Source organism: Corvus cornix, chromosome 3 (assembly GCF_000738735.6).
Source record: "Corvus cornix cornix isolate S_Up_H32 chromosome 3, ASM73873v5, whole genome shotgun sequence".
Lineage (NCBI taxonomy): Eukaryota > Metazoa > Chordata > Aves > Passeriformes > Corvidae > Corvus > Corvus cornix.
Genome location: NC_047056.1, coordinates 16,317,555 through 16,331,098, shown reverse-complemented (window position 1 = coordinate 16,331,098; position 13,544 = coordinate 16,317,555). Strand labels below are relative to the sequence as shown.

At 36.8% G+C, this 13,544-nt stretch overlaps 1 protein-coding gene across 31 annotated transcripts in view; it reads left to right on the top strand.

Moving 5' to 3' along the window:
* NRXN1 (neurexin 1) overlaps positions 1-13,544 on the top strand; it is a 674,580-nt gene that overhangs the window by 263,635 nt on the left and 397,401 nt on the right. For all 31 annotated transcript variants that reach the window (XM_039568063.1, XM_039568060.1, XM_039568048.1 and 28 more), the window contains one exon: positions 7,591-8,029. In XM_039568063.1, the coding sequence (XP_039423997.1) occupies positions 7,591-8,029 (439 nt within the window). The remainder of the gene's footprint in view (positions 1-7,590; positions 8,030-13,544) is intronic.

Here is a 13,544-nt window from a genome sequence, read left to right as displayed (position 1 = left end):
ATTTTGTCTGAAATAATACATTTTGTTTTCCTTTTGGTGGTTCCTGTTTCTCTTGTTTTTGTTTCATGACTTATGTCTTGGTAAAGGCTTTATCTTTACTAGCGAGCCAATAGAGCTTTTGTGGAGCCAACCTGTCCCTAAACTCTGCAATTAAGCTGTTGCCAAGAAATTTCTATGAGTCCTTGCCATGGGAAGTTAAAAAAAAAAATAAATAAAAGGAAAGGAAACTTGAACCCATTTCTTAAGAGCAGAAAGCATAGCAACCACAGTCAGAAACATTTAGCAGTCTGGCAGCAGACAGCAGGACATATAAAGAATAACAAAATAGTCTATTGAAGAGGGGAAAAAAGATCTTCAAAAGACTTGTGTCCACAGCAGGGTGAAAAACATAACAATCCCATTATCAGTGTTGTTAGGAAAAAAAATGTTGATTTTCTTTTTTTCCTAAGTTCTGCCAACATATCATGTTAAACAATATTCCAGTAACTCAGAACATAAAAAGGCATTTTCTGGCATCCCCTTAAATTGTCTCTATTCAGGCAGTCAAAGTAGGAGAGAAACAAACAGTTCTGGGATCCACATTGAAAACTCCAGCAGAAAAGACTAGTTGGCCCAGAAGCTGAGCTGTCATGACTGTATTCATTCTGCAAATAGGTGACATACACTAAACTGAGGTGACTTTCCCCATACTGCTCAGGGAATCTAAATTCACACTCACAATATACCTATAACTTCATTTCTGTCAGTACTGGTTTTGTTCCTACAGCTGTATGCATCTGTTAACAACATGTTATTGCTTTAGCATAATTAATAGATCTGCTTTGTACTGAATTGTGAGTTATTTTTAATTCTGGGGGTTCTTTTGGGGTTGTTTTTTTCTGGTTTGGTTTGATTTCTTTTTTTTCCCCATTCTTTTTGCATCATTATTTGGGATTAGGAGAGTGATGATTTTCAGACAATCTACAGTGGAAGTTCAGGTGTGCTATTGAAATTATAGTGAAATTCCCTATGGTTATGGTAATTTTAGCCTTTTTTTTTTTTTTTGTACCAGTTTTCCTTCCTAGAATTTGCAGGGATATGATAATTAGCAGTTTAAGTAGAGCATAAATTTATGTGCATTAAGTATGCCTGCTTTGTGTAAACAGAAGTTTTCCAAATGCCTGGTGTGCAATATATCTTGTTCTGTTCAGGAAGGGGAGTGCAGAAAATGTCCATGTTGCTTAGTTACAGAAACAACAAACATCACAAATTTGTTGTATTTAGTTAGCCATGGAGTGTGGCATTAAAGCACTTGCCAAGTGCATTATCAGGGCATAGGATGCTATGCTTTTGTGTTCACCCTGAGACATGGATTGTTCAAGTTCAGCTTTTATTGTGTGCAGCTTTTGAACAAATTGGGTGCATTTTGGATTTTTTATCTGAATGATCAGTATGCTCTGCACTCTGTAGTTGCAGACTAGAAAGTCAGAACTATATCATACTTGTTTTCCTTAAAAAGTAAAAGGGGGATTGACGTCCTATAGGAAATGAAAATGTGTCTGATTTTGGATGAAGCTTCACTAGATTTTGTGCTGGTAATGCAAACTCAGTCTTCAGGCAAGTTTCTGCCCTGTGAGGAGACGGTGTATCCAATTTACAGAGAAGTGAGAAGAAATTAAATTCTCTGTGAGGCATTTACATGCAGGTTAAACCCCAATCCCTGGATTACTGGTCCTGACTTCCTTACACAAGGAATGGTTTTCTTTTTTCTACCTTAGGCCTAAGTAGTCTATGGAGAGAACGTCTGATTTAAGAAATATACTTGTTATATATAAAGCTATAAACAGCAGAACAAAGCACATCATCATACCATATGAACTATATGTTTGCCTTGGAAAACCTGTTTAATATTTTCAAAATTATGAGTGTGATTTGTTTGTACTCCATGGTTTTGGATGCTCAGTCTGGACAGGAAGAGGAAGCAGGAGATATATATTCCCAGAAATATAATCCAGGGAATTTGTTGCACTGTAGTGCTTTTTTATTTTTTCCTAAATCAATTAAGTCAAGGGTTTTTTTGAGCTGAAACTTGCAGAGTCATTTCCCAGACCATAATAATTGACCTAAAATGATGCAACAAATGCACATGCTATTGTTTTCTCCAGGTGTTTATGTATCCATAGCATGGAACCCTATCCTGTGTCCTTAGCCTTATCTCCCACTTAGTGGGACTCTAGAGATATCTGGGTTTTATGTTGGTGCTCAATGACCCCCTTTCTAAATGCCTCACACTACCATCACCACCACATTTGCACAAATATCGATCTCAGGAGAAAGAAAACCATTTCACTTGAAGATGAGTAAGTTGTTCCTTGCAACATTCAATATACCCCTTAATTGCTTCTCTATGTTTAGAAAACAAAGCTGGATTATGATGTTGAGTAACCCTAGAGGCTTGAATAGCTGTTATCATTCACGTTGTGTGCTTTCACATTGTGTTCAAAAATGCACCCCATTGCAAACATTTGAACTTGGGCTCCTTAAGTTTTGTGTAAATAGTCTGTAGTTTATTGTGTTCCCTGATACATTCATTTTGGAGCTTGAAAATGCATGGAAGCATATTAGGAAAATGACAAGCCTCCTGTGAGAAGCTGATGTTCCTAGATTATTTCAAAACCATACATCAGGGTCTAAAAAAGTACCTGGTAGCTCTTAGCAGTCAGTTTTGCAGGTGGATTCCTGGGGAGTGTGTTGCTGTGTGCACCAGATTATTCTCAATGAGCATGGAAGTTCTAGTGGCTGGTAAAGCGAGCTGATAAAATTGCCTCAGGCTTCCCTTACTGCAAGTCCCATTGTTACAGTTTCTGGCACCAGCAAGTTTTCCCTCCTGCTGATGCCTCTTTTCAGGGGAAACCTGTAGGTTGGTAGCACCTACTTCAGCTATTTCAGGTAATATTAGTCTCCATTTTGGAGAATTAACTGTCATCATATGCACCAGGTGATCCAGGTTTCATGGAAATATGAAAATATGGAAGTACTCTTTTACGGTAACAAAGACTTATATCATCCAATTTTTAATAGGTTTTGACATTGGGTTCATCCATTTATTCAAATTGCATTTAGAAAAGTATTTTACTTCATCTGCCAGTTAAGTAAATAGACAAGTTATTCAGGGCAAAGTCATAGTGGCAGGTGCTCTGAAATCCTGAGTTCTCTTTGATTCTCAAGGAAATCTAGATGCTGCAAATCAGGTGATGTGATCAGCTCCTTGGGAATTATCTTTGGTTTTAAGAATGTAAAGTAATTTGAAATAAATGCTTCATAATAATTTAAAGGATTTTTAATCATAGTTATTGAAAAGCTATTGCTGGCAGAGGTGGTCAGTATTTTGAAATATTTAAGGGTAATTCCCTTTCTTCATAAGGTTTAATGTGGAAAGGGTTGCACTTCGAATTGAAAATAGTGTTGTAATCTGGATTCTTTCACACCTTTCGTGGTTATAAATCTCATGGGACAGGGTCAGTAGAAAGAACTGATAGTCTTCTGGGTTTTTTTTTTTTAATTTTTTAATTTTCTTGACTTATAAATTTTCTAATTAAACAGTTATATATTTAGGATACATCCCTAGTACGAATTCCTTCTCTTTTCCTTCACCTTTTCTCAGGATGATTCAAAGATTTATACTTCCTTACGCTTCTGGAGTTCATTGCATAGTAGGGCCCTGGCTTGCAAAACAACCTATACATGATATATCTTTGGGAAGCATGAATTAATTTAGGTTGCGCTCCAAGATGACCACAGACCACTTAAAGAGAGTGCTGAGCTTAAGGTAATAATTGCTGTCTCAAAGCTGGACTTATTTGTTAAAACACAGTACTGTGATATTGAAGTTACCCAGCATGTGGTTGGCCTAGATGGTAGCAAAGGAAGCCCCATATCTTGATTGTAAAATGTTCTGCCCTGTCTCTCTTAGAAAATAAATTTATTCCTCATTTTGGATAGCTTGGTTGCAAATTATGTGGGGACTTGCTGACTGCTCCATTTTTCTTGGGAGCTTAGGTGACCTTTTGAAGTTTCCAAGAATGAGGTAATTATATATTTTAAAGACTGAAGTCTTGAAACTCACTTGATATTAACAGGAAAGAACAGAGTGAATACAAGACAAATTCAAGGTGCTCTTAATGGCATGATACAATTCCCTGGGGGCTGGCAGTTTCATGTGTAGGAAACTTCGTTTGTTGCTCAGGTATGAAAGTGAGTGCAAGAGCAAGCTAAAAACCAGGGCCAACCCAATGAATGCCAGGATACTGAATGATGGGTTGTGTGGGAGGAAAGGGGAATGTGACTCCAATATTTCTCTGTTGCAAATTACCTTCACTTGACTAATTGTGGATCCATGTCTCTAATGGAGGGAAAATGTACTGAGTTAACGTAATATGCTGTGTGCCTCAGATGGAAATAGCAGATAATATAAGCCCTATTAAAAGCATGTTTGTCCTTATGTACCCAGAACCAAAAGAAAAAAGGCAAAATCAATGGATAAATCAGTAAGTTATTTGTACCCTAGAGGCTGTTGTTTCTGAAGCATGTACCTTCATGAAATGTTAGCCTCAGAATTATTTCTTACTGTTCAGTGGTTTTCCCAAAATTTAATAACTAATCTCTGTGAACATACTGCTTTTCTCCTTTTTGCTGTGCTTCACTGATGGCTAAGTACATTTTTCATGGATAGGGAGAGGGGTAAGAATCTCAGCATAACACCAGGAAACAGGCTCCCAAATGCAAGCTGTGTTCAGTTCTTTTCAGTTATGGTTCATATATTGCTGTTTCATTACCAACTATTCATGATAATTCAGTTCCAAATTTTCAGTTTAGTAAGAGTAAACAATCATAAGCACATTCTAAAACTTAGAACGTAAGCACTCTAAAACTTAGATATAGGCTTTAGTCAGTTTCTCCACAATGTATGTAATAAGATGCAGATGGTTTCTCAGTAGCTATGAAGTTTCAGTTGTGGAATATGGAAGCAAGAAATTGTCATTTGCAATATTTAGGGATTCCAAGAATGTTTTAATATTGGTGGCATAAAATTGACAATATTTGTCACTGTTACTAAAGTGTTCTAGCAACATTGCCCTCATACATTATATATTAAGTTAATTAAGAGCTGGTGACAAGTTATTGAGAAAACCATTTCACTTTATCCATTATGTTCTTAAACCGTATTTATTAGAAATTATTCTTTCTGAGTTGGCAAATGACTTCAAATCATAGAAAGCTGTTTCAGACATCAAGGAAAACCTAGCTTTCATTTAGTCTGCTGATTGTTTTACATAGCTATTAACTCCCAATTGTAATATTCAGTTCACCATCTTTCATTAAGGTCGGACAATTTGATTTGTCCATAAACAAGAAATTCTCTTTGTACATTTATTTGCCTTGCCCTGGAACCTGTTCTTGTTCAGCTCTCATGTTCCTTGTTGGCATACTTACTTTCACTGTTACCAAGCATGATTTAGTTCTAATAAGAGTCCATTTGTTCCTTTTTTATTTATTTCATCCTCTGGCACTGTTTAATCTGCTTTTAGTCTAATCTAGAAAGGTTGCCCCCTGTAACTTCTTCAAACGAAGTGGGAGCTATCCAAAATCCTTCTTGATGTAGAAAGAGGTCAATGCTTCATGAGACCAGATACCTCTAAGTAACCTCCCAGATTGCTGGCTTCTTGCTGCATTCCTCTTTGCTCTAAAGTCAGAAAGCCAGCCCAAAGGGATGTCACTTGCATGTGCTTATTCTCCAGTACCATTCTAAACTCCTGTGCACAATCTGTAAAATCTCAGGTATTACGGATGCATTTGATAAATGGAAATATGTTTCCTTACTAAGTAATACTACAGTTTAGTCCAATTCTATTCACTTCTGGTGATTTCAGTTGAAGAACACAACACATTATCTGTGTCTCTATGGCAGAGTAGCATTTCTGCTGTCAGTAATCCACGGTGAGGTTTATCTGTCGTCTTTGGAGACACAGCTCTCATGGGAGCAGTACTGCTTGTACTCAATTCTGAAATAAAATGAAGAAATAGGCTTATTTATTAGCTTTTAGGATACATTTTAATATAGTAGAATAATTCTGGCAAGTCTTATGATGAAATTTGCATTGTGGATAATGATATAATTGGAATGAACACAATTCTTACTGAAAAAAATGTCACTCTATCAATCATTTCCTTTTCTTTTGTCTTGAAACATCAATTTTCAATAGCAGCTATCACTTGTGGGGTATGTCATCTTAGATTGTGTAAGTGCTAGTGCTTTGATTTCTAACAGTAGCACAGCTCTGCTGTTCATCTGCTGTGTTTTCCCCTTACTTGGTGTCAGAGTGGGTTTCACTTGTGTTCAAACTAAATCTCAGAGGAAATTAATCCAGCAGCTCTATCCTAAGTATTCAGTAAGCACTTTCTAACCCCAAATAGAGATGTAAAGTCTAAACCAGTGATGGGTCCCCTGTAGCTCCGAACTACACTACATAGTTGGAACATTGGACCAGGGCCAGATGTGATCTAGTCCTGAATGCTGCAGATCTGTAGATGAACAAGCCTCAGCACAAAGTGCTTGGTTTTGCTGAGCTGTTGCTTTTTCTCCAAATTGCTTTTTAATGTAGGGCTTAACCTTAGAAACACAGAAGAAAGTTTTAGCTTCTGTCGCTATGGTTTTGTATTCAGCCCTTCAGTGGTATTTTAGTTTGAGTCTTTCATTTATCAAACAATTAAAGTATTGACAAAACACTTGTGCACGCCTTTGGTATTGGGGAGCTCACTTTAGCAGCTCTTGTATTATGGATAACTCAGAGACGCAATATGAGAAAATATTAATAAAGAATAGAACCCTGGGAAATGGTTGCATCATGACAGGCTTCTTGGACAAGTTAAAATGTGATTTGAAGCAAGGATATTTGCTACTGAGGTCAATTGGATTTAAAACTAATATTATCTTTCGTTTTTATCAGAAAATTCTTCAGTCAGGGAAAATATGTAAGTTGGGGGGCTTTTTATCCAATTGAACAGGCTCAAAGATTTTTGTCTGTTTTGATCTGTTTTGATATTAGTTTGCCTCTCTTATATAGCTTCATGAATTCCATGAATGCTACTACTCCTCAGCCCCAAGGACAAACTGAAAAGATGTTGAATTATGAAGTGTCTGACCTTGGTATATTTTCTGTACATGAACAGAAGAGTTGAGACAATGACAAAGGATTTAGAGGAAGAAGAAATCTAATACTTCTTTATAATAACGAAATGGCTGTGCAGAAAAGGCTTTTAAGTAATCAAGGCCACACAAGCTAATTTGTAACTCATAGTATAAATTATGTGTAGATTCTTTCAGATTGTTAGAATTAACTGCAGGGATATTTTTAGAGCAACTTTTTTTTGGTTTAATGAAAACAATTATTAAATCATTAGTCAATGAAAATAGTTATTTCATCTAGTTTGTGTGTAAATTATCATATTCATGTTTCATCACCATTATCCCTTAAATAATGTGCCTGAGATTATGTCTCTTTGGTTAAAATGGTCAGGTTTCTCTGAGTAACTTCTCTGCTTTGCTTGCAGGTTGTATATAAAAATAATGATGTCAGGTTGGAGCTGTCTCGACTTGCCAAGCAAGGGGATGCTAAAATGAAGATTCATGGGGTTGTAGCATTTAAATGTGAGAATGTTGCAACCTTAGATCCAATCACATTTGAAACACCAGAGTCTTTCATCTCTCTGCCAAAGTGGAATGCCAAGAAAACAGGCTCAATATCATTTGACTTTCGTACAACTGAGCCAAATGGCCTGATTCTTTTCAGTCACGGGAAACCAAGGCACCAAAAAGATGCCAAACATCCACAGATGGTGAAGGTTGACTTTTTTGCCATTGAGATGCTTGATGGCCACCTCTACCTACTGTTAGACATGGGATCAGGTACTATAAAAATAAAAGCCTTGCAGAAGAAGGTGAATGACGGTGAATGGTACCATGTGGATTTTCAGCGGGATGGGCGGTCAGGTAAGTTCCTTTTGTTAGCATTCAGAATGTTTTTTCTGCTGTGTCTGAGAGAATACTAGGTACATATTGATGTTGCCACAATAAGAGTTGAGCATCATCCAAAAAATAAGGAAAATACAAGAAATCATTACTGTCAGGTACCAGAATACAATTATTTGCTGAGTTAAATATCTTATGGTAACTTTATTGGATAATCAAGTACTTAATCTTGCAAGTAAGTGTGTTGTGTGCTTGAAAAACCAACAGTAATCTCCCTCTGTGCTTGCTTACACCAAATAGCTGAAGTGGCAAGTTTCAAGAATAAAAATAAAGCAAAAAAAGAATTACTGAAAACAATCTCCAACACGGGGAATAGCTGCCCCACAGAAAAAACACAGAGCTTCCAATCATGTCAGCAGATCTCAGCACACTTAAATGATATGCTAATGAATGGCTAACAACACATGTCAGCAGAAATGGAAATATTGACTTGCCACATTCTATCAGTATGATTCATATTCTGGAGTGGTTTACTCAGAAAATGATCTCACCGAAAAGTGGTAAAAATAAAGAATTCATAAACTCTTCCTAATGCTACTGAAATCTACTACGACTTAAAATGGATTTATCCAGTGAAATTGTCAATGTATCAGCTCGTCTCATCTTGAGTACATATCTTGGCTTAAGCAAATAATCAATATACATCAATTTAAGGACAGTTCTTTTCTATGGTGCCTTTTCTGTAGTTCATGCCAAGATCTGGGGAGGAAGGGGGCGGGGAATGTACTGAGTCTGTAACTCAGTCCTGAAGAATTTTCTGATTAATATTAGTATTCAATCTGAAGTTTATATACATTCCAAAAGTGGGTGTTGAAAAATGTAAGCTCCACTTCTTTTGGATTTTGTGGCATTTCCCCCACTTTACTCCTTTGGGTGGCTCCTTTTCCATAGCTTGCATTTATGATTTCTTTGTAAAACTTAGCCCCCAAAAGTCATCATTTTATCACTTAACTTCTTACTACACACAAATCAGATTTCAGATCAGGCAAATCTTAGGTGCAGTTTTAAACTGAAGATTTCAGTCAAATCCATGCTGCAAATCAGACCAAATTCAATTGATATGCACTATGATTATGAAAAATAATTATTTTATTCCTGGACTGTGCAGCTTCAAATTGTAATGGTAGAGACTTTGATTTTCTTATTATAGTATGTCAGTTGCTCATTTACATTTCTTGAGGTTAAATAAACCTACCAAACAAGAACACAGAAACAAAACCCAACCAGACAAAACCAACCAACCAAAAAAAATAAAACCCCTAACCAAACAATAAAACACAACTTCTCAAAATCCTCAATTGGGATTGAATATCCAGCAGTTATATTATTTATACTACAATTTTTATTTCAGACTTTCTTCTTAAGTGTGGTTTCAGTGATTCATATGAGGCAGTAAATCCTGTAATAATCGTGCCTGTGGGACTGCTGAAAGCAAAGTTTATTCTTACATCCAAAGCCAACAGATCTATAAAGGAATGAAATAAATGCATAACAATTGTTTACATTTGAAAATATGTTCTGCCCTTTCATTGCTTCACAAAAAAATGTGATTCACAAGTGACATTAAGAGAGTTTAGGGCATACTTTAATCCTTAAAAACTGTTGAACATCTGCAATATAGAGTAATTTAAGGAAGCAAAACCTGCCTGGTGATCAGGATTGCATATTTTTTTTTTTTTTTAGTAGAATTATAAATAATCTAATTAATCCATCTGATGACTTGCCTGTGATGAAGATGGGTGAAATTTATGTAACCCCCCTGTCACTGTTGAAAACTACTCATAATACCTATTAACTCTAAGACCTTGAAGTATTACCAGGAATACTGAATAAAATATGCAGGATTATGGATTGGCAAACTGAATTTTTAGCTGCGATCTGAAACAGAATCCAAGTTTTTCTATTATTCTAATACATACAATAATAGTTTATGGTAGGAGAAGTACCAATAACACTGGCAATGCTTTTGTTTGTCTTAATGATGGTAAGATCCGCTTATTACAGTTATTAGAGAGATGCCTCTGCCTGAATCAAGGTGCAAATGAGACCATGTGCCAAAGTCAATAGTACAGCTTTTATCTAACAGTAAATGTGAGGAGGGAGAGTGATAGAAAGAAAGTAGAGTGGTAGGGAGGACTCAATCCTAGCTGGGCCCTGTCTTCCCTAACCTTATCCCTAGCAACCTGCACAATTTTACTCTATTCCTCCCAATCCACCTGCCCTTGTTTCCGCCTTCTGAAAGCTTCTTTTTTCGCTCTGAGTTTGCTCAGCAGCTCCTTACCCATCCAAGAAGGCCTGCTGGTAATTTTGCCTGATTTCCTCCTTGTCGGGATGCATTGTGTCTGAGCTTGGAGAACGATCCTTGAATACCAGCCAGCATCCTTGGGCCCCTTGGCCCTCCAGGGCTCTTTCCCATTGGGCTCTACTGAGTCTTGAAGAGGCTCTCCTGAAGTCCAGGGCAGTGAGGTTGCTGTGTGCCCTCCTCACTGACCTGAGGATTTCAACCCCCCTCCACCTCGTGGTCGTGTTGAGAATGTTGGTGTGTCTTACCCATGAAGAATAAAATTCACTTTTTACTCTTTCAGGATGCTTTTTGGTTTCTTTTCTCTAGCCCAAGCCAAACATATTGGAAATCACCTGAATATGATTACTTTTCACTAGCTTACCTTTAGAATTTTTATATAATTGAATGAATATACCTTGTATAGAAAAAAAAGTTTTTCTGAGACTTTCTTCTTGCCATTGATAGCATATTTCCCTAGCAATCAAGCAAAAAGGAAGAGATTCTTCTGTTAATGAATAAGTAGCTCAAATAAACTGTAATTTTTTTTTTTTCTTTAAATTAAGTTTGGTGTCTTGCAACCTTTTGCTCCTGGCCTTCAAATCCAATGCAGAGTGGTTCCCTCTGATAGTAGAATGCTGTGACACTTCTCAAGGAGCTTTGCTAATTTCCTTGACTTTCATATTAGCTGGCTCAGCAAGTATTAGACTTATTTCTCATTCTTTACTCTCTTCCAGACTCTCAGTCACAGTGAGCATCCACTCTAAACTACTGACTTTGCCTTTGCTTGTCTGGGATTGCAGTGGAGGCAGGAGGGAGATGTAAGGAATGAGAACACATTTTTAAATTGTCATCATCCAGGCCCCATTCGCTAGTAATTCTGCCAATCCACTCAGATTTTGAGAGATACAGAAAGAGGGAAGAGATGGTGTCTTTTAATTTCATTTTGCTGAAAGACCTTTTGACATTTTCACCCTAGAATCCCATTCTGTTGCCTATAAGACTTGCTCTGAGTGCTTCCTTACCTAAAAAGATGATCATTGGTAGAAAATGTAGCTCCTGAGACCATATTTAGTTGACATTTAAGGATTAGGAAAAGAAAGATATTCATAAGATATTCTCCTCTGGTCCATCTTTCTTGCTAGGTGTGCAGCAGTGCTACCAGCTGCTGTGTCCCAAGTTTCCTCACAGTACTCCTGAATTATATGTCCTGAATTCCTGGGAAGGACTGGGGCTTCATAGCTGTTTCACAGGTGTCCTGTCTCGGCCATGAGCTGCCTGCTGTGGTCACAGTCCTCATCACAGCTATTGTGTTTTAGCACACAAGATGTATTTAGAATTAATACCTTGCTCTGCTTTTTCAATGTTTTGTAATAAGCAAATGCTTTTTATCAGCACAAAAAGCCACGTCAGGTAAGCAGAGAGATCAGAACAGTTGTAGTAGCTGCATTTAAAATCTTCATATTTAACTGATCAGGAGAGAGATGAGGTTTAGAAATATGATTTAGTTTCTTATACACAGTCTTAGGAAAAAGTAAATTGCTGAGATAATGAATATGATTGGAGAGGCTCATTAAGTCATACCTAAGGGAAATGTTTGTCTGTTCTGCTCTTAGCAGTACTGCCAACCCTGCAGAAAAAAAAGAATTAGGAAAAAAAAAAAAACAAACCACAAACCCAAACGAAATAAAACACAATCATAATGCAGCTGTAAAGGTCTTTGCTCAGAGTGTTTCTTGTAACACGGCAGGGATAGGTTTAATAACTGTTTTCTGAGACTTAAGTATTCTTTAAATTCTTTTTTCCATATGCAAGGGTAACCATGCAAATATTTTTTTGCTGAAACACCATTCATCCTTTGGAAATTACCATTACATAGTGAACTCAGGGAGGAAACTTACTGTTCTTGTCAACCTCCAATTGTGTAGGGCAGTGTAAAACAGAATGTATCAGAGTCTATTCATAGGTAGGAAGCATTTAAGGGCTGAGTCACTGAAATTTTGAACTAAAGTTAGAGTTTCAGCTTGAACACCAGAAATTATTTCTTGAGTATATAATTAGACCTTAACTATAATCAGTATCTCCCTGTAAGTAGTGCTTTGTTGATATCCATTACATGTATTATTGTTGCAGGCTCTTTTTTTTTTTCCACATGTACCCTTCTTTTTATTACTTCCCACATCTTTTTAACCTTTTAAGAGCAGCCAGATTTACACGTTCCTATTTCAACAAATGTTTATAGTTTTCATATTTGGGAGAACGGGTTTATATTGCATTTTAAGGAAAATTCTTTCAATGATCTGCAGCTTCCTTGGCTGATCTGCATCTTTCTCCAAGTCCAAGATTAAACTTAACCAGCACTCAGCCAAGTGGTACAGTAGGCTTCTCTGTAATCTCCAGTGTATTTCCCATTTTTTTCCCATATGTGTTTTATTGTTGACTTATGTTGTTGACTCATCCTTTGAAGGATTGCTCACTAATCAGTTATCCTTTAAGTCAATAATTCTTGCTGAAAGCCATAATTTCATTAGTTTATTTCTCAAACTGCTTTTCCAATACAGAAAGAAGTTTCTGAATGTTAAATTGCACTGTGTTCTCAGGTGGAATGCTGTGGAATCAAAGGACCTATAGGTCATTACAGGAGCCTTAAATTTATGTCTAATTTCTGGAGATAAGAAATACTACTTGCTTTTAGAATCTGAAGCTGGATCATGAATTCCCAGACTAAATAAGTCACCCCACCCCTTCTTTTTCTCCTTTCAGGCTGGACAAACCACATGCTATCATCATTCTTCTATTTCTTTCTTATTCTGATAGAAATACAGATAATATTTCCAAATTTGAGTCTTAAAAATCTCTGTATGGAAGCTGCTTGTTTCCTGGCAGGCATTTATGGCTCTTTTCGAAGAAATGGTATCACTGCTGATCTGGTGCTGGGTGCTGTTATGCAAAGAGGGAACTTTAAGATGGTTCTTACTCCAGAGATGTTACAATTTAAGGTTATAGTTTTCTCTCTCTCTTGAACAGCCAGTGCTCTTCTGAATCTGCTGCTTCCTCATATCTGTTGTCTCTAGGTTATTTTGTTAAACGAGATATGTCCAATTCTTTCGTCTTATCAAATTTTAAAATTCTGTCTTGACAATGATGTTGCAGTACCTTTACAGGGAAATTTATTAACCCTTTATGTGCTGGCCA